The sequence below is a fragment of the Plecotus auritus genome (genome assembly GCF_963455305.1).
Source record: "Plecotus auritus genome assembly, chromosome: 13".
Taxonomy (NCBI): Eukaryota; Metazoa; Chordata; class Mammalia; order Chiroptera; family Vespertilionidae; genus Plecotus; species Plecotus auritus.
The window spans coordinates 12,312,848-12,334,687 of NC_137779.1; the positions used below are offsets into that span (position 1 = coordinate 12,312,848).

The window sequence follows — 21,840 nt, forward strand, 5'->3', positions numbered from 1 at the left end:
AATGCTCCCATACACAGCAGCATCTTTTCCCCCAGCCCCAACTCCCGCGTGCAATTTTGCAACTCCCGCTCCCGCCAGGGGGCCTATTTGCTCAGCTCGTTTGGCGGAAGGATCCGAGCGCTGCGCTCTACTCTCAACCGTCTCCGCCCCCTGCCCGCGCTCTGACCCCGCCCCCTTCTCGTTCAGGCCCCTCCCCCCTCCCGCGTGCCCTATGGCTCATAAAGAAGTCCCGGCTGGCCGCTGCACTCCCCGCGCGCATCCGTGCGCCGCCCGAGGCTAGCTAAGGAGTCGGCGGCCATTTTGTTCTTCTCGTGGTTCCAGTGGAGAGAGAGGAGGAAGCAGGGAGCGGGGCGGTTGGGGGGACCCGCCGCGGCTGTTGCCACCGCCGCCGCCGCCACCACCGCCTCTGTGCTCGTGGCGTGGGAAAGGAGGCGTGAGTCCCGGGCGCGAGCCGCCGGCGGCGCCGCTGCGGGAGGGTCGGCGGTGGGAAGGCGATGGCGGATATAGATAAACTCAACGTCGACAGCATCATCCAACGGCTGCTGGAAGGTGAAGGGGGCGGCGGGTGGGCTGAGAGGAGGCGGGCGGTTGGGGTGGGGGGTGGAGTTGGGAGGCCAGTTGGACTTGCAGCACCGAGGGGAGTGAGCCCGCGAATTGGCCCTCGGGCCGGGGGCTGCTCCCGGTGGGGGGAGGCCAGCGAGGTCCCGCACTTGGCCCAACCGCTGACCCTCCCAGCGCCGCTCATTCATTGCACTAGGGCACAGCCTTCCTCCTGGCCGTGAAATTTGAAAACTCTGCTCCCTACCCCCACGTTTCCGGTCCGGTCTCTTGCTCTCCACACACCGGACCAGTGTTTGGAGGAGAGAAGGTTGGGTGTGGGGGCAGTCCAACCTTCAGGCGTGTTCCGTACTTTCTGGTACCGGTCCTCTCGGAAAGCGACTTAAAGGATGGGCTGTGGGTTCCACGGGGTTGGAGGGCGGGCTTCTTTCCTATCGCTCATTTTTACGTTTTTTTGTGGGGCTGGGATTGGGGGGGCCATTTCTTGTCCGAACACCTCTCAAGGGGATGCTGGAACCCACCTCCTGCGCTCCCAAATACTCTTTAAGTTGTCCCATCCTGACGAGGTCTCCGCGCTCTTTTCTGAACTTGAAACTAGCGATGATGACAGTTAGAATCTTTGCAATGTGCTAGGGGCTCTGTGAAACGCTTGGCGTACATCTAATAAACAATCACAATGATAACCGGAGCTTCCTACGAGTCCGGCTTTTTTTTTTTTTTTTTTTTTTTTTTAAGCACTTTACATAGATTTTACTTAATTCTTCCAGCAGCCTTGCGAGGTAGGTGCTATTATTTTCTCCTGTTTTTCAGAGCAAGCACAGAGAGGTGAAGTCACTTGACCAAGGTCACAGAGTTATGACAGATTTCGAAGCCAGGCAGTGAGGAACTAAAACTCCTTCAACTAACCCTGTGTGTGAAGGAAGGAGGTGTCCAGTGGTTACACCAAGGTTAAAATAAAGCTTTAATTTGGCTGACCTAAGACTGCCTGGCATTTGATTCATATTGATTTGGGAGACTGAAGAAGTTCGGATTTTAAAGAGGGACGCGAAAGTGAACTGCCTCACGTTTCGGGTTCCAGAATGGATCTAATGCTAACGTCTTATTCAAAGCTTTGGGAGAATTTGAATCCCTTTCTTGATTTGGGCACTGGTAATATAGAGTTGATTGGGTCTTAACTTTTTTGGCCTTTATATTGTCCTAAATATTGTCGGACTATAAATGCTGTGAGATGGAGTCAAGAGCATGGTGTGAGGCCAGTTGGACTTGCAGCACCGAGGGGAGTGAGCCCGCGAATTGGCCCTCGGGCCGGGGGCTGCTCCGGGGGGTGGGGGGGGAGGCCAGCGAGGTCCCGCACTTGGCCCAACCGCTGACCCTCCCAGCGCCGCTCATTCATTGCACTAGGGCGCAGCTCTGGACAGCTCTGGCTTTTGCAGATCTTTTGAATTATTAAAATAAACTCCCGAAATAGCTTAATCTGTGTGGGGATTTTTCCTCTTATACTTTGTTTTTCCTTTTATACGTTCTTGAAAGAAAAAGAAAACCCACTAAATGAGTTCCAGAAATTATAACAAGTAAATAATATTTCCCATACTATTTAGTACAGTTCTATTTATATGAGGGAGCAGTGGTTCAGAAGTGGATTAAAACAGTGCAATAAGAAAGGAACTTTTTATTACATGTTTTTATGTCAAAAACTTTACATTCTGCATATCTGCAGGAATGTGTGGCTAGATTAAGGTGGGCTTTATTTCACTGAGAAAACAGGAAAAATGAAATTTTTGTATTAGAAACAGAATTTTTAAGATTAAGTCTTGTTATTTTTAGTTCTCGGTTATCCAGAAATTAATATAAAGTAGTGTGTTTTAATGGCTCAGGAATAGGCTAGCTGCACAGTATACTTTTTTCTCATTGACGTTAAATTGGCAAAGAAACTGATCTATTGAGAATATATATATATATATATATATATATATATATATATATATATATATGGTGTTGGTATTAAATTTTGTGGATTTTGTAATGCTCCAAAAACCTTTTTTCTTAAAAATCTTAAAATTTAAGTATATTTGAAAATGGAGGCAATGTTAATTTTGTGGCCCTGTTAGAATTTTTTACATGTTCAGTATTGTCTTTTAAGGTGGTGGACTGTACCAGCTAGTTGAGAAGTAGCTCAGTGATGGTACTAAAAGGGCAACTCAAAAGTGAAGCCTTTTTTAAGAAAAACAGCATGTTGGTTTAGATCTTTAGTCAGTACAGCTTTGCAGTTCTTTACTACCCTGTTAGTAGTTTTTCTTTAAGCAAAGTATCACTTTTGCAACCCATCTTGGAAGTTTTTGTCCAGGCTCTGCCTTGATGATAAAACCTAAAGGTTGTTACTCCTTGGTAATATTAGGTTATTTAAATAACTGCACAGTAAAACTTGAGCAGTTTAGAGAGAAAATAAGCCAGCTGTTGATTTGGTCTGATATTTCTACTGTGTTGGAGAAAAGTACGATTTGGTTATACTTTGTAAGCGACCTTGCTCAGGGAGCTGGCACCTTTCTCGGATAGCTGGAGGTTGTGACTTATTTTCACGTCCAGATTTGCAAGAAGCTTCTTTGCTCTGAAGCTGGCTATTTCGCACTGCAAGATTGTGCCAGGCTCTGCATAATTGCTTGGCTTGCTTGAGTGATTTAAATGTGACCTTTGCCCTGGCCCTTGGGAAACCTTTACTAATTTGATTCTCTGATGTGTAAGAGTTCATCTGAAGATACTCTGAAACTCTAAAATTGTTTAACTTACGTGTTTAGCTTTTTGGTGTAATATGAAACATGTTTACATTCTAATGCTAAAAAGACAGCGCCTGGTCCTGAAGATAATAAACAAACATAATAGGGGAAAAAAGGTTCTTAAAATGCTGACCAAGGAAAACAAAAGTAATCTTTCCTAATGACACTTCTACAGTTATAGTTTTCTTTCATGCCAGATAATTTTAATGATTAGAGGCTTTACTTGGGATCAGTTATCATCATAGGACATTTTTGTTGGTAAAGATTAAAGTTATTACCTAACTTAAAAGAAGTCTGTGGTGTGAGCCCCCTCCTCTTCCCTCTCCAGCATGTCAGTTGTATGCTGCATCCTTTCCTTGGAGTTAAGACAGAAAGCTCTATTGGAGACATGAGCTAAACTTATGCCAGTCCTTAACCACAGCATAGAAAAGATTATTTGTGTCCCCCTTGCCTGACAGTAGCAGGAAGAGGACAGGCGTTCCTTCTCGAGCTGGGGAAATAGAGGTGCTGCTGGGCTTTGCATTAGTAGCCCATCTGGCGGTAGAGGTTGGTGAGATTGTTTTATGTCTTAATGACCTGCAACCTGTTCTGCATAAGCATGTGCCATTCCATCCATTTGAATAGGTGAGGATTACTGATCTTGAAGCAGAGAAATGATTGATACTATATGGATTTGATCATTTCACTTAATTTACAGCTGAGGCTAATAGTAGACCTTAAAGATTAAAATGTTAAGGAGATAATATTCTGATGTGAATTGATTTGTAGATGAGGAAACTGGAAAGTCTTAGTATTATTCAGGAAGACTAAGGGATGATTCCATCTGTATGGCGTTCATAGAATCCTGGGACAAATTTTTAAGGATCAGACCCTGTATCCAAAGCATGTAAGAACAGATGATTTCCTTAGGGGTCTTGATATATCCATAATCTCCAATTTCTCCACTACTCTAGGGTTTAGTGGCATCCTCTCGTCTAGAGGGGAGTGGGTATCACTGATATTAAAGTTTATGAAAATGAAAACCACTCCTAAAATTTTACTCTATTCAAATGTTGTTTTTATCAAAATGGGTTTTCAGACTGTGGAAAGTTAAACATTTTTCAATAAATTGGCTTCACTCTAGGTCTAGAATACTCCAAGTACTTTATTGAGAGCAGTGGACAGTGTTTGGCAGCTGTATTCTTACAATCTGCCTTGAGAAAATTGGGTTAACCTTTAATGGCCCAAAGTATTAACATTAGCCACTAAGAAAGTGAGGGGTGAAAACAATTAAGATGGTCAGAAAGTGGAAGTCTTCCTGCTGGTGATAACATTCTTGTGGCATAAATACGTGTGTGTGTGTGTGTGTGTGTGTGTGTGTGTGTGTGTGTGTGTGTGTGTTAGAAAAGAACTCATCAGTTTGTGGGAAAGTTTTAGTATTCACTATTTTTGTTTGGGTTTCAGGTCTAATTTTTCTAAATCTGTCCCATATTGCAAGGTTATTCTGTCATTGAAATGAATGTGTGTCATATTCTTAAGATTACTACCTGCTTTAACAGGATTATCGTAAAACAGCAAAATCTTTTGGTTTATTTTTTATTTTTTTTAATATATTTTATTGATTTTTTTTACAGAGAAGAAGGGAGAGGGATAGAGAGCTAGAAACATCGATGAGAGAGAAACATCGATCAGCTGCCTCCTGCACACCTCTGGGGATGTGCCCGCAACCAAGGTACATGCCCTTGACCGGAATCGAACCTGGGACCTTTCAGTCCGCAGGCCGACGCTCTAGCCACTGAGCCAAACCGGTTAGGCTCTTTTGGTTTATTTTTTATTGGTTGTGCCATTCTTAGATTTTAAAACTTCATTATATTTCAGCTAGTGCCTTTTTGTTGTTGTTGTTTATGGCATTCCTTTAATAATGACCTTTCAAAACAGTTAAAGAGCCTTTAATTGAGGGACAAAAGAATACTTTTTCATTCCCCATAAATAATCTCAAAGTTACCTTAAATTTCCTTCCATAGTTTTTATCTCTGCTTTGCTTGTTGCTGTCAGAAAAGTTAGTGTTGCTTGAGAGAGAAAGCTGTCATTACAGATCGTCGCAAGTAACATTCTTTTATTATTTCAGGATTTTATCAGTTTGCTTTCAATAAAATTGCTGGGAAGTTTATGATCTGCCAGATAAATAAGTTTGTACAGAACAACCTTTGCTGATAACAATCATAATGCATTTTTCTGAATCACCATTTCTAGCAAGATAAAGAAAAGCTTTTACTCAAAAGTCATATGTGAAAGGTCTAAGGTGAATATTTTAATGTATTGATCACTAGCCTATATATGTTCACATGGTCTACTAGTTTTATTTCCTTGCAGTACCTGGCACCTGGATTTATGAGAAACACTCCGGAGAATGGAATTTTTATTGGTTGGAATATTTTGGATTCCATTGACAGTAGTTGAAATAATTTGAAAAGCTACTTAGGAAGTTATCCTGAGGTGACAACCCTTGAATTTCCCACCTAAGGATCTCCTATTTATATAGGTTTCTCCCATGCACAGAGCATAGTGAGGGCTTTAAACCTCCAAGTAAATATTGACTGATGTTTATTGAGCAGTGCTGTACTCTGTATTTTTCTTTCAGCTCACAGAGATAAAATAAAGATAGCCTTTGTCTTTAATACCATTTTTAATGGTAATAAAATGTCCTTAAGATGATCTTTTACTTTTCTAATCTTTATGGAGGGGGTAGTTCTAGTTAGAGCACTTATAACAATCTCCAGGTACCCATTTTGTTTTACTTTCTGTGCCCTCCACTAATGTAAGGTTCTTGAGAAAAAGGACAAGTTTCTTGTGTAGCCTGTTGTTATGGTAAATAACTACTGATAGTCTCAACAGATTGCATGATTAAATTCTTATTTAATGCCTCTCATGTATAAGGGTGCATTATGATTTTATATCCCATACCAATTTTTTCTTAGAAAGCCATGACTGTATTGGGGTTTGTCCTATAAAAACTCCTTTGATTTGGGAGTTTAAGGAAGTCCAGGTTCTTACTTGGGAGGATAGTATGTTGGAAGCATCACTAAAACTAGAGTCGGTCTGGGCCTAGTGTCCTTACAAGCTCTGACTTTGGACCAAGTCTCGTTGAACCTCTCCTCACCTGTAATACGGAGGTGATTGTCTAACCAGGGGTGGGCAAACTTTTTGACTCGAGGGCCACAATGGGTTCTTAAACTGGACCGGAGGGCCGGAACAAAAGCTTGGATGGAGTGTTTGTGTGAACTAATATAAATTCAAAGTAAAGGAGTGGAGGGGAGAGCAAGAGAACCAGATAGAACAGCCAGATCCGGTTTCCCACAGCTGGCTAACCTCGTAGGATTGTTGAGGATTATCCAGCGCATGGAAAGTGCTTGGCAGATGTTAGCCACAACTAATACATAATTCTATTTGATGGACATTGAAAATAGGGAAGTAGGTATTTATGCTCTTGGCTGATATGGCCATTTTTAAGAAATATGTACAGTGTTCACTTGGACTACCAAAACCCATTTTGAGATCTTTATCTTCTATTTGACATATTATCTTCAGCTTGAAATTTAAGAGTAATCCTGTCTTTTTACAACTAGGGAAATAACTCCAGTAAAGCCTTATAGGAAATAGGTATGTAGTTTGGAGTGTATGTTTAATTCTAATGCCACAAGTCAATAGTACTTAGGATTTATCCACACTTCATTTATGCAACAAATATTGAGCACCTGCCATGTAATGACCATGAGCATGTACTCTGAAGAGCAAGTGGTGTGTTTTGGGGGTTTGCATTCTATCCTGGGTCCAATGAATAGGGAGAAGTGAACTTGCAATTACAATACAAAGTACAGCGTGTATTGGGTCTGACTGGCTGTTTGAGAGCAGTTCAGAGAAGGGAAAGCAGGCTTGTGAGGAGAGGAGAGGCTTGAAGGATGAGCAGGTATTTGCCAGTTGGTAGAAGATGGTTTGGGTGGAATTTCTATCATTTTACTCCTTGAGCTAATTGTAAGGGATTTAAAAAGCTTTGGGGCCGTGTTGTTTTTAAATGATCAGTGTTCTTCAAATATAATAAGTTCTGAGGAAATTTCACATTAAGAATAATTTTTAATTGTTAGCAGTATTTCTCTTTACTAAAACTCTGTGCAATCCCACTCAGGACAGAATAAGAGAAAACTACCATAAACTACATCTAAAGGTGTTAATGGGAAGCCTCCAAAACCAGTAAAATTCATGTTAGCAACATTGAATATGATGACATTGATTTACTACGATAGCATTCATATAAAAAGTATAGCCTGAATTCTATATAGGTGTAAGTCAATTTTTACATAGACTCCTGAAAAATAGAGTAGGCTCTTCATTCACAAATGTGGGCTCTGCTGAAAACTATTCAGGTTGAAATCAGAAGCTTCTAGGAGTCCCCTCCAAGCCAAAAATAAAATTTTCTGCTGGGCAGTCTGCCCAAGTTTCTGGCTGCCTTGTGGTAAAATCACTAATGATGGGGGTTTTCTGGCCAGTGAATCAAGGAACACATCATCTTTCCACTGGTAGCGTTTCTTGAGTTCTCTACTATGTGTGTGTTTAGCGAGAGAGAGAAATTAGTGTGGGAAAATCACTTTTTATTGCTCGGTTGCTGTTGTGTTATATATGCATTTGTTTTGTGTCTTCCCTCAAAGGTTATTACTATATTTTTTCCTTTAATTGCTTCTTGTTTCATAATTTGATCAGAGACTGGCTAGTCATTTAGTTCAGTTACATATTTTGGGGTTTAAAGTAGTGGTTTGGCCAAAGCTATAGAAACTTGGGGCTCCTGGCACCAAATCCAGCGCTCTTAGTTTCTTTTTGTGTCTTTCAAGAATTTGATCCTTTCTTGTTCATTATCTCTCATTGAAAAAATATATATATATACTCCTCTACACAGTTTAATTCTGCTCAAAACTTGTTTCTTCAGAAAATTGAGGGGTTTTGGTGACTTCAGGCCGTAGGATGGCTTCGCCTGGGACAGTGGTTCTCAACCTTTCTAACTGAGAACTGCTAGCAGGGTCATCTAAGACCATCGGAAAACACAGATATTTACATTACGATTCATAACAGTAGCAAAATTACAGTTATGAAGTAGCAACGAAAGTAATTTTATGGTTGGGGGTTACAACAACATGAGGAACTGTATTAAAGGGTCGCAGCATTAGGAAGGTTGAGAACCACTGGCCTAGGACAATGTTTCTCAAACGTGGACACAGCCCTTTGTAATGGGGAAAAATTCTCCACAAATGTCAGGTTTTTTTTACTTGTAATTTTGATCACTCTGTAATGTTACTTAGGTATTACAGAGCAAAGCTAGATACAAACCTGTTAAGCCTATTGCTCTTATTCAACTAATTAAGCCATATGATTTTGTAATTTGAATAGGAATAAAGCCTCCAAAACCAATAAAATTTAAGTTAGCAATGTTGATTTAATCTGATGGATTTTGTGGTTTTGCTAATACTAAGTCACTTTTTATTGGCTTTAATGGAAGAAAGATGCAGGCTTGCATTCTATATTTAGTCTGGTCCTGTGTTTTCGCTTCATTTCTAATGCAAAGAATGCCTGCTTTATTTCCTACTACTACCTACTGACTGATAAAATGAACTGTTACAGGCCAGAGGAGAGAGCTTGTGCTTTGTTTTGGTAGTGAGTAGACCTCAGAGCGCTCTGATGTGGGTACTTGTGAGTTTAGGATGCCTGGTGCTGTGCTACGACTTCTTTCTCCCTTTGCTCATGTTTACTGTTCAGATTACCGGGAAACCTTTCTTACGGCACAAGCAGACATCCTTTGCCCTGTGGAGGCATAATTGTATTTAAAAATGCAGGCCCAGAAATTGCACTGCCAAATATGTATAACAAGCCTACAATGTGTTTTATTGAAATGAAAATACTTAAAATTTTTCATACATAAATCTGGAGCCCGAAGAAATACCTGAAAAACACTGATTTGGAGGGAGATGGGGGTCTGAGCAATTCCAATCTCACATTTTAAAAAGTAGTTCATAGAAACATCTCAGTAACGGGACAATCTCTGAAATCTGCTGTGCAAATACTAATTCATTTATAAGGCTGGAGAAGAGAAGACAGGAGGCAAAAAGAGCTGGCCTGGTGGGCGGGCTGTAGGTGAACAAGGCTGATTGTGTGGCTTGGATGCAGAACTGAGGCCTCAAGCCACAGGGAGTCTGATTTCAGCACGTAGTAAAAGACCTTTCTAACCATACACACACAGTATCCTGAATAAGTCTTAACTTTGTATAGAAGACAGCAACTGAATAATCTCTGAAATCCTGGCTAAGGTTTAAGATTCTAATTAGGCATTAAAACCATGTTCTTTATAAATGTCCTGAAAATAAAGCCAGCCAAAAAGCTAAACTATTATTTTACCTCTTCCTTACCTAAAGTTTGTATCTTTTGAGATATTTTTAACTTTTACATTAAATTGTATTTTGACTTCATTTGACATTGGGTTTTTTCTCCCCTACAGTAAGAGGGTCCAAGCCTGGTAAGAATGTCCAGCTACAGGAGAATGAAATCAGAGGACTGTGCTTAAAATCTCGAGAGATCTTTCTCAGTCAGCCTATCCTACTAGAACTTGAAGCACCACTCAAAATATGTGGTAAGTCTTGGAACACTAACATTGTTATGTGATTGAGATTGATTAATTGAGGCAAGGATATATAGATTACCTTATATTAACCAGCATAATCATATGCTATTTATGAATAATGTGGCACTATAAGTTAAATAATTACAGCTCTAGAATAAATACTTCTAATGGGCTTAGTTTACTTAGATGTGCTTCAGATTTACTAAAAATTATTTTGCTGAAGGAATAGAGACATTGCAAAAGGAAAGGAATGAAACAGAAGGGAGAGCTAAGAAAAGGTCTGAACTATATGAATATATAGGAATTACATTTAATCTTAAAGTAGAATTGGTTATACCTAAAAATAGACCTCCTTGGTGCCACTTTATAATTCTACTTTTTCTACAGGATAGAAGCAGATAATCTGTATAAGAACTAAACTTTATCTGAGTAATGTTATATCCTTCTAGCATATTTAACTACATTGATAAAGCAAGTAAATGTTCTTTAGCATTATCTATGAGGGGGGAGTTGAAAGCTGAATGCATTGAAGGGTAGAGTGAGTGTGTATCTTTGTTCACCTGGGGCCAGGGCTCAATAGAAGTGCAGTGGTTCTGCTGATACAGTACTGGGAGACTCAGCTGTCAGAGATCTGATCTTGATCAGGGACCTGAAAGGAAAACAATTAGTTGAGTTTTGCGTGGGATTGTGGACCTACACGTACACTTAAATTTTTTATTAAGCTTAATTGAACTAATAAGATAGAAGATTGGAAATTAGTGTTAGCTATCAAATTTAACTGTGCTTATTAGAGGCATTGCCACTGTGCAATGAATGTTTAAAGAATGTCTTTCAAAGCTTTGTTAATGCACTACAAGTATAAAGACACTGTGTAACAAAACCCTTGCTTCTAGGTGACATCCATGGGCAATACTATGATTTGCTTCGACTCTTTGAGTACGGTGGTTTCCCGCCAGAAAGCAACTATCTGTTTCTTGGGGACTATGTGGACAGGGGGAAGCAGTCACTGGAGACTATCTGCCTCTTACTGGCGTACAAAATCAAATATCCCGAGAATTTTTTTCTTCTCAGAGGAAACCACGAATGTGCCAGCATCAATAGAATTTACGGATTTTATGATGAATGTAAGTACTTCTATATCTAAGGAAGGGTTACCTAAATTGAGATACTTGGACATAAACTGACATAGTTCTGTTGATATCTCTCATTTCCTATTGCATCAACTTTTTTTTTCTTAGTATTTTCTTTTAGGCGGTGGGAGGAATAGATGGATATTCACAGCTAACTTAAGAAAGGATTCTTGCCCTAGTGGGTTTGGCTCAGTGGATAGAGCATTGGCCTGTGGACTGAATGGGTCCCAGGTTTGATTCTGGTCAGGGGCACATGCTTGGGTTGCGGGCTCGGTCTCCAGTAGGAGGCGTGCAGGAGGCAGCTGATCAATGATTCTCTCTCTCATCATTGATGTTTCTATCTCTTCCTCTCCCTTCCTCTCTGAAATCAATAAAAAAATTTTTTTAAAAGGATTCGTTTTATACAACTTTGATAAAACAATTATTGGTGTTTTATTAAATTTTTATTGTAAATTTTATTAAGGTGATGTTTTATTCAAATGTAGATTTCTCATGGAGCAATTTAAAAACTGCTGCCTTAAGTGATAGACTTATTTCCCAAGTATAACCAGCACTCTACTATTTTCTTTCTAACCTTATGACTGCAATAATGGTAAGGCTGAGGTATTTGTTGTTGGATAAAATGTGAATTGTGTGTTATCTTTTTTGATATCTTTTATTTATTTATTTTTATTGGTTTCAGAAAGAAAGAGGGGGGGAGAGAGAGAGATAGATAGAGAGAGAGAGAGAGAGAGAGAGAGAGAGAGGGACATCAATGATGAGAGAGAATCATTGATTGGCTGCCTCCTGTACATCCCCCACTGGGGATCGAGCCCGCAAACCAGGCATATGCCCTGACTGAGAACCAAACCATGACCTCCTGGTTCATAGGTCGATGTTCAACCACTGAGCCACGCTGGTCGGGCTGAACTTTCTGATATGTAATAATAGGAAACTGCATTAGGGATTCTGGCTCAGAATCCCAGGATTTGAAAGCCTGCAGAGATGTTGGCAATTACCCAGGCTAAACCTTTCTGGAGCCAGATGTTCCTAGTGGTCTGAAGTGGCCTTGGGCAATGGGGGTTTGGAGGATGTAGAGAAATAGAAGAGAAAGCAGGGGCCCAGGACTTAGTTAAGATGCTCAGAGACAACAGGAGGGAAAATCCTGATATTAGTTAGAGAAGCCAACAACATAGCAAAGGAACTTGCAGGAGATGCTGGAATGTGTTGCATGACTAAGGAATCAAGGAGCAAAGCAGACTTCAAGAAGGATGAGGATTGTTGGCACTGGCAAATGCAGCACACGGGCAAAGGAGAGATCTAAGGGAGCCCTGGGTGGTCATCCAAAGAGGGCTTCCTAATTCTGTCCAGGGGATTTTTTTTAAAAATATATTTTTATTGATTTTAGAGAGGACGGACGAGAGAGATAGAAACTTCAGTGATGAGAGAGAATCATTGATCAGCTGCCTCCTGCATGCCCCACACAGGATCAAGCCCAAAACCTGCATGTGCTCTGACCATGAATTAAACCATGACCTCCTGGTTTATAGGTCGACGTTCAACTACAGTCATGCTGGCCATGCATCAGTCTCTTTTTAACCATCCTAAAATTTTCACAGGTAAAAGAAGATATAACATTAAACTGTGGAAAACTTTCACAGACTGCTTTAACTGTTTACCGATAGCAGCCATCGTGGATGAGAAAATATTTTGCTGTCATGGAGGTATGTGGGCTGATTTTAATTCCAAATGGAACTGTAGGGTTTTTTATCCCCTCTAAACGGTATATTTTGACATTTTTGAGTTATCATTGGGATGACTTCTTCTGTCAGATAACTCTTTTGTTGATCATGGGTCTACTTTGGCACATCCAGGATTATTTGGATAGAAGTCTGAAGTAAGCAATTGATTTGTTATAGGGAATTCTAGACTCTGTAACAGTTTGATTTGAAAACAGAACAGAAAATATTTTTAAATATAAAATGCACAGCAGTTAACATTCTGGACCATAGATCTAGAATACCGAAAATGTCAGTAGACTTTTCCCCAGGTCTGTGTTTTATCCTTTCAAAAGAGGGTTTTAATTTCATACATGTTGAAGTAACTGTTCCCATATACTGTTTGAATATACTGGGCCCACAGATGAGTGCTTAAAATAAATACCAGTGCTAATTCAGTTTTGGGGTTTTTTTACCCAAAGCTTAGTAAGAAAACATACCCATAGATTTAATTTTAAGACTTCGCCGTTGAGTCTCTCTGAAGTGGTTTTCTTTACATTTTTCTTATTTAATAGGTTTATCACCAGATCTTCAATCTATGGAGCAGATTCGGCGAATTATGCGACCAACTGATGTACCAGATCAAGGTCTTCTTTGTGATCTTTTGTGGTCTGACCCCGATAAAGATGTCTTAGGCTGGGGTGAAAATGACAGAGGAGTGTCCTTCACATTTGGTGCAGAAGTGGTTGCAAAATTTCTCCATAAGCATGATTTGGATCTTATATGTAGAGCCCATCAGGTATTGATTTTGAATTTTACATGTACACTTAAGAGCATGTGTGTGAGCCAGATTCTCCTTGTTGATTTTGGTGGGTAGGTATTGTTTGTTTACACAAAATGTTTCTGGAAGTTGACCTGCAGGATATCAGGCTCAACGGGAAACTAAGAGTGGTTTTACTCACCTAAAATTTGCACCTACTTATACTGAAAACATTTTCTCTCCAAGGTGGTTGAAGATGGATATGAATTTTTTGCAAAGAGGCAGTTGGTCACTCTGTTTTCTGCACCCAATTATTGTGGAGAGTTTGACAATGCAGGTGCCATGATGAGTGTGGATGAAACACTAATGTGCTCTTTTCAGGTAGAGGATGTTTTCAACATTGTTTCCTTTTATGTCTGGGAGAGGAAAAAATTGCTTTCTGCCTGCTGTTCATTTATGTTAAATACACTAAATTTTTATTTTCCCTTAACCAGTGTTTATTTTAGTTCAGTAATAAGTAAACCCCCTTTCAAGGAAAACATTGTCATGGAACCTTTCCCCTAGTGTCCAATTTAACTGTTTTTGCATTATTTAAGTAGGTTTTAAAGAAGCACAAAAAAACAATACATTAGCTCTTTATGCTGATGTCCCCTTTATTATAAATCTAACGATAATGTCAGTATGATGTTCAGTTTAAATTAAATCACCGCTTACATGTGAGAATAGTGCCAACTCCACGTGCCAGATGTGCTGTGATTAATTACTCAGTTCTCCCACCACTTTTCTCTAGTGTAAATTTCTCTAGTATAATTTCTACTAAACCTCTGTTGATGCACCATGACATCATTTGGCCTTCACTCGGCACAAAAGCATCATTTACACAAAGTAAAGTCTGCTTTTCCGTCTCTTTCTCCTTCACTTATCTCAGACTTGTACCACTTCAAGCCAGCCCAGTTAAAAATATAAATAGAGCCCTAACCGGTTTGGTTCAGTGGATAGCACGTCGGCCTGTGGACTCAAGGGTCCCAGGTTCGATTCCGGTCAAGGGCATGTACCTTGGTTGCGGGCACGTCCCCAGTATGGGGTGTGCAGGAGGCAGCTGATAGATGTTTCTCATCAATTTTTCTAACTCTCTATCCCTCTCCCTTCCTCTCTGTAAAAAATCAATAAAATATATTTTAAAATATATATATATATCAATAAAGCCACTGAGGTCACGTGCAGTTAAATGGAGTAAAACAATTTTTTTGCACCAATTATCAGGGGGAACTTGCAGCTCCCAGAGATTGTGAGAGGATCCCCTCAGAGCACTTGCTCTCCTATGTCAGAAGGGGTAGCCTAACAATTCTACAAGGTGTAACTTGAGAAAATTTTATTACCAAAATGTTTACTTGTCAGCTTGGTTCATGTTAATAAGTTATTGGGACTTTCGATGTTGTTGGGACAGTTTTAAAGTCAAAACCTGTTGAATAAAAGATTTGAATGACATTTAAGAGATCTTAAGAAGATTTGGGGTTGAGTATATTTCCTAAAATGCACTTGTCTTTTGAATCTTTGCAGATTTTAAAGCCTGCAGAGAAAAAGAAGCCGAGTGCCACGAGACCCGTAACACCTCCAAGGGGTATGATCACAAAGCAAGCAAAGAAATAGATATCATTTTGACACTGCCTAGTTGGGACTTGTAATATATAGTATATAACCTTCATTTTTAAAACTGTAATGTGTATTGGTCAGCTTGCTCAAATAGTGTGTTTGTGGGGCCCTCCCTTCCATTTTTTCAGTTAATGAATGGCATTTGCTGGTTATAACAGCAAATGAAAGACTTCACTCCCAAGAAAAAATGTTTTGTTTTTTAGTTCTCTCTTCCTTTTGCAAACAAGTTTAATGATGGTATTAAAGCTGTGCACCCCTAGACAGTTTATCCTGTCTAAGGGGTAAGTGTACAATTGACTTCCTTTTTTCATTTCAGTAAAACACATGTATAATGTAAATGCTTGTTTTCTTTAGGATATAAAGAGAGCCCTAGGGTGCTCAGTCTGTATATGTTATTGTCATAAAATGCATACTGTTGATACAAATCACTGTGAATTTTTTTTTTTTTTTTTTAGGAATTTGTTTCAAAGGGATTGCTTATTTCTCTCGTTGTCTTGTCATGTACAAACTGGTTTTTATAGCTATCAACATTAGGAGTAACTTTCAACCTTGCCAGCATCACTGGTATAATGTATATTTAATTAAAGCACACTTTCCTCTACCTTATACTTAAAATGACAAAGCCATTATTTTAAATGTTTGTGACTCTTTCCTAAAGCCAAAGTTTCTGTTGAAATATGTATTGACACACCCCCAAGTATAAGGAGGTATGGTTTGTGTACCCATGCCACCTTCTTGAGGATTCAAAACCAGGTTTTTGAGTTTGAATAGCAATTAGTAACATAGTGCTGTTTAAGCTATTAATGATTAAAGTTAATAACATTTTGTACAATTTCCATATAGTCTATTCATTAAGTAATCTTTTTACAGTTGCATCAGGCCTGAACCCGTCCATTCAGAAAGCTCCAAATTATAGAAACAATACTGTTCTATACGACTGAGCGATTATGCTTTCTTTGGCCTACAGTCTTTATTCTGCGGTGAAGTTGAGGCTTATAAGTCAAAACAAAAGAACTAACTTACCTATCCACCAGTTTATACAGAACTTACATTATCTATGACTTTTTTAAACCAAGATCTGTTCAAAAGAAATCTGTTTCAACAGATGACCGTGTACAATACCATGTGATGAAAGTGAATTCAGACTTATTAAATGACGAACTTGTTAAATCCTCTCAGTGTCAATTTATCAGCACAATACACACAGGAGAACTATTGATGGCATATTGACTAGATGTTAATGAATAAATTGCTCTGGAAACCACACAGTTTCTATTTGAATTTGTCTTCCTTCAAATAGTCTGTTTTCCCAAGATGGATTATAATATGCATGCTCATGTTCTTTGAGTTCTAACTTGGATGTAGCTAAGTTTCTAAAGTGGCGTGATGAGATTAAACTATCCTCCCATAATATATTTGGGGAGGTGTGGGATTTGGTGAGCTGTGATTTCATCTGTATTCATAGTTTTCTTTTTGTCTTGGGTTCAGTTGGACTTGGCGATAATTCAGGAGCTACTTTATATTTGTCACACGTGTTGAATGCACATACTAATCTCTCAGAGTACATTAAAAGTGGGTAACACGTGTGTCATTTTAAATTAAAAGCTCTTCTATCCAAAAGGGAGTTTGAAGAGGTCGTGCTCATGAGGGGCAGTTTGAACTGATGGTGGAGGGAAGAGCGCAGGCATGCTGGGGTGGCCTCCCATCTGTGCAGACAGGCTCTGGTCCTGAGGCATCGCTGAGTCCCTGGCCCCCAGTGTTCCTCTGCCAGTGAGAGAAGTGGGACTTCATGACCTAACACTAGCACCTTCCTGCTCCACATCCGGTGATAAATCCACAGTTGCATTTCACTTTTCCTGTAATTCTCCCAGACCTCTTTGACTATAGGAAGAAAATGAACAGTAATTGATTGTGTCAAAGGCCACTTTCATATGTCTTGAATCTATACTCTGAACATTATCAATTGTGTCACTTCTAAGATTTCAAAAATAAAGTTGTAATATTGGGCCACTCTGCTAAGGTTATAGAGTGTGGAGTGTAGAGTCTGGCTTAAAATTACCTTAAAAAACCAACAGTCATGGCACTGGTTAGGTAGAGAACAAAGTCAATCTTTGGTTTTAGGATGTGATGTTTTATTTTTATTTTTTTTAAATATATTTCTTTACTGATTTCAGAGAGGAAGGGAGGATAGAGATAGAAACATCAGTGATGAGAGAGAATCATTGATTGGCTGCCTCCTGCACGTCCCCTACTGGGGATCGAGCTTGCAACCCAGGCATGTGCCCTTAGGCTGGAATCGAACCTGAGACCCTTCAGTCTGCAGGCCGATGCTCTATCCACTGAGCCAAGCCGGCTAGGGCAGGATGTGAGGTTTTAGAAGAGCTTTGAATAATTTGAAACTTGTATGTGACAACAGAACTTGAGGCTTTACCTTGTAACTCCCAGTCTACCCTAACATTTCTGATTTGATAAGCTAGTGGTTTCACCTGGTTCAAGCCCTGCCTCCTCTCCTACTTGTGTAATTTGAGTGAGGAGTTTAAATGCTGAGCCACAACTGTCCCTAGCTACAAAAGGACAGTACCTGCCCCTCAGTGTGAATCATTGAATGAAATAATGTGGTATGCTCAGAAGAGTGTTTAATTTAGAATAGTATTCAGTAAATAGTTACTACTTAGTGGCTTGTAATTAATCTCAGTTGTTTCATGTGTTTGAATATCTCAATTGGTTGATTGTAAGTAGCCATCTACCTTTTGTTTGTGGGCTGGTTATGACCTGATTCTGAGCCGTGGATAGCTAAGCCTTTCTAAGCACTGACTGCATACAGAACACCATGGATAATTTTCAGCAGATGCAATGCAAAAGAAATAACTAGGAGACATGAAGTTGCAATTATTAGTGTAATATTTTAAATGGTAGTTTTATTTTAAGTGATTGTTTTATAATGTATTCCAGCTCTCAAGATAATGGCACCATTACAAAACTATTTAGAAAGATAGGTGATAGCCATCCTTAAATGTATCTAAACAGTCTGTGTAATATAATTTAAACCCATCCATTAAAGTCATGGATTAGGCCTACTCACATCTAGCTTGCAGTGAACAGCACATGTTACACGGCACCCTTGTTCTTGAAGCACCTTGATTTAAAACCAGAGACTTCTCAAGTAACACACACATAAGTGTGTTTTGAGACATGGGGACTAGGAACAAGTGAGTGCTGAGCCATGAAAGTACAGGATTTAGATTGGTGGAAATAACCTACGTTTTCTATGATGGGAGGTTAAAAGGAAACTCAGTTTGCTGGTAAATTAAGGCATCATACTATTCAGGAAGGGCATGAATGTGGTAGTTTGGATAGAACTGGGGATCTGCATGAGGACAAAAATGTTTTACGCATGTTTGGGTATGTAGAAGACAGTAAAAGAGAACTACAATAAGTTAAAAGGTTTTTGAGTTCTGTATACCCATTTTATACCTTTTGGAAAAGAGACCCAAAGCTCATTCAGCTTTGTAGACCAGCTAGCTTGAACCTGTGTGGATGACTTCACTTTTTTCAGTTATGCAAATCTGATGTACACCTGAGCCTAGACCGGAAGACTAGACCTCTGCCCCAGGCTTTTCCTCACCTATAAATAGGGAACTAGGATACTCCCTGATGGGATTGCGACAATTAAACCACAAAAGGTGCCTACAACTTGGCTTACACTTTTGTTAGACAGCTCTATAATACAAAAGGTATTTCTAAGATCTACATCAATGGCAATGCAAAACAACATCAGGAAAACCTGGTGCAGGCAAAAGTCAATTTTCATTCATCCTTGCTGGATTATATATGTGAGCTGCAGAAAAAGAGTGAAAATAAAGATGTACTATTAATGCCTTCATCTTTAACCCAAGACTGAAACAGAATGAATACTTAAAATTCCTGGCTTCCCTGGAATTTGTGCATGATTGACTGAGTGAACACACAGACGACTATCCATCTGATGACAATAGCTTCAGTAGCTGGAACAAGCATGGCTTTTGAATTTGTTGCAAATATCTGAATAAATTCCAATACAGGTAGGCATTATTGTGGGAATTATGTCATTTTGTCCGTTATTTGAAGTATAAATATGTTACAGGATTAAATAAAGCACTTTGGTTAATTATGAAAACTTGTAATCAAATAGAAAGCAACAATTCAATAGGATAAGTTCAGAAAGAATTTTATACTCTGAGCTAACAAAAGTTTATAAGAATTTTAAAATAGCCCTGATCAGTTTGGCTCAGTGGATAGAGCGTCGGCCTGCGGACTCAGGGGTCCCGGGTTCGATTCCGGTCAAGGGCATGTACCTTGGTTGCGGGCACATACCCAGTGGGGAGTATTAATCAGGTGGCAACAGTCTTTTACATACTTCCAGAAATATTCAGAAAGCATCTCAAAGCACTGTACAAGCTTGAGATGGAACGATTGTGTAAAATTAAATCATCATTACCCCAATTTTTTTTTAAATAAATATTGTTTAACGTATTACATATGTCCCGTCTCGCCCCCACCCCCATTGACCTCCTCCAGTCCCAGGCCCTCACCACCCCACCATCTGTGTCCATGGGTTATACAAATATGCATACAAGGTCTTTGGTTGATTACCTCTCCCCGCCTTCCCTCTGAGATTCCACCCTCTATTCAATGCTTCCATGTCTCTGGATCCATTCCATTCATCAGTTTATTTTGATAATTAGATACCACATATGAGTGAGATCATGTGATACTTGTCTTTCTCTGACTTATTTTACTTTGCATGATACTCTCCAGGTCCCTCCATGCTGTCTCAAAGCCACCCCATTTTCTTTGTTTGTTTTTAGAAAGGGAGAGAGATAGATATGTCAATTCTACTGAGGATCAAGTGTGCACACCCTGACCGGGAATGGAGCTTGCAACCTCTTGGTGCATGGGTTGATGTTCAAGCACTGAGCCACACTGGCTGGGCCCAACTAGATTTTAAGTCTTGAAATTGGGAATAACATAGTCATTATCTTACTACTAGAGGCCCAGTGCACGAAATTTGCGCAAGGGGCTCAGCCCTCAGAGACCCGGCTTCATCCAGAAGGTCATCCAGAAGGTCATTCCGCTGTTCAGCCATCTGGACTAATTAGCATATTACGCTTTTATTATTATAGATTAGGCCACAACATTCAATTTGGTGGTAGAGCCAGCCAAAAGACTTGTCTTCTACTAGCTTCAGGTAAAAGCGTCTACTTAGTATTACAAATGTGCAAATACCATAGGAGCAATACTAAGAAAGTGTTGTTCCTGCCCAATGTCAAACATTGGAAAATCCAAAACAGTTGTAATTAAATTGTAAGACAGATTTTTTTTTTCCGCATAGATTTCAAGTTCATTCTTGTCTCAAACAATTCTCTAATATTGGCTGAGACTAAACGTTGAATTGTAATCATCATTCAGCCAAGATGCATATTTGGTGCAACTGTAGGAAAAATCTGAAGAGCCATTTAAAAATGCATATTTTTGCCTGACCAGTGTGGCTCAGTGGTTGAGCGTCAACCTATGAACTAGGTCACAGGATTCCCGGTCAGGGCATATGCAGGGGTTGTAGGCTCAATCCCCAGTAGGGGGCGTGCAGGAGGCAGCCGATCAATGACTCATCAATATTTCTATCTCCCTGTCCCTCTCTGAAATCAATAAAAATATATTTTAAAAAATACAAGGGTGGGAAAATAAAAATGCATGTTCCTTTTTTCTTCTTGCCACCATAGTAGCTCAGTACCAACTACCGTGTCTCCCAGAAAGGACCAGCCCACACACCAGTTGTTCAGGGCTGGTGAACAAGAGAACAGTAACTAGTCATTATGTTCTTGGACAGACTGGCTGCTTGACCTTTCATGCAAAACCCCGGCAAGCTAGGTAGGTGTGGCAGGTAGGAGAGTGAGCTGGTGGGATAAAGGAAGTCATATGCCATCTGCTGGAGATTTGCTCATTCACCAGCTGCACGAGCCTTTAGAGGAATCAAATTCCATACCTTATACCAAAATAAAAGCACTTCTTCCAAATTTGATAACGCTCCTACAAACACCAATATCTTCTCATGTTTAGTGCTAACCCTTCGATTAGGGATAGCTGGAGTTGACTGACAGATCATACCCTCAAATAATTTCCTCCAACCCCCGTTAGAAGGCTGTGCAGTGTAAATGATAAAATGCACGGATCCAGCCCAAGCCGGTTTGGCTCAGTGGATAGAGCGTCTGCCTACGGACTGAAGGGTCCCAGGTTGGATACCAGTCAAGGGCACATGCCTGGATTGTGGGCTCGATCCCCAGTGTGGAGCGTGCAGAAGGCAGCCAATCAATGATTCTCTCTCATCATTGATGTTTCTATCTCTCTCCCCCTCTCCTTCCTCTCTGAAATAAATCAAAGTTTAAAATAAAATGTACGGATCCAGTGTGGATCAGCGTTGGCTGGAGTTTGTTCACCAGTTTGGCTTACATTGGTTTCAGGGCTGCACCCGTGTTTCACTGTTTTTACTGGTAGGGTCACTATTATACCCAGTAAGATTACAGATTTGCTGCAGTGCAAATTATTTATTGGGTGCACATTTTGGTCACCACGAGTGGTGCATTTTTATGAGATT

General features: G+C 39.9%; 1 protein-coding gene across 2 annotated transcripts; it reads left to right on the top strand.

Moving 5' to 3' along the window:
* The first annotated feature begins 261 nt into the window (after positions 1-261).
* PPP1CC (protein phosphatase 1 catalytic subunit gamma) lies at positions 262-16,473 on the top strand. 2 transcript variants are annotated; one of them, XM_080649610.1, is made up of 8 exons: positions 262-549; positions 9,847-9,978; positions 10,863-11,093; positions 12,698-12,802; positions 13,372-13,595; positions 13,803-13,937; positions 15,117-15,177; positions 15,665-16,473. In XM_080649610.1, exons 1-8 carry the CDS (start codon positions 495-497, stop codon positions 15,820-15,822), a joined length of 1,101 nt encoding a protein of 366 aa, XP_080505736.1. In that variant the 5' UTR covers positions 262-494; the 3' UTR covers positions 15,823-16,473. The 2 variants fall into 2 exon arrangements, with proteins under 2 accessions (XP_080505736.1, XP_080505737.1); XM_080649611.1 differs by having other exon boundaries at positions 16,080-16,473.
* The last annotated feature ends 5,367 nt before the right edge of the window (positions 16,474-21,840 follow it).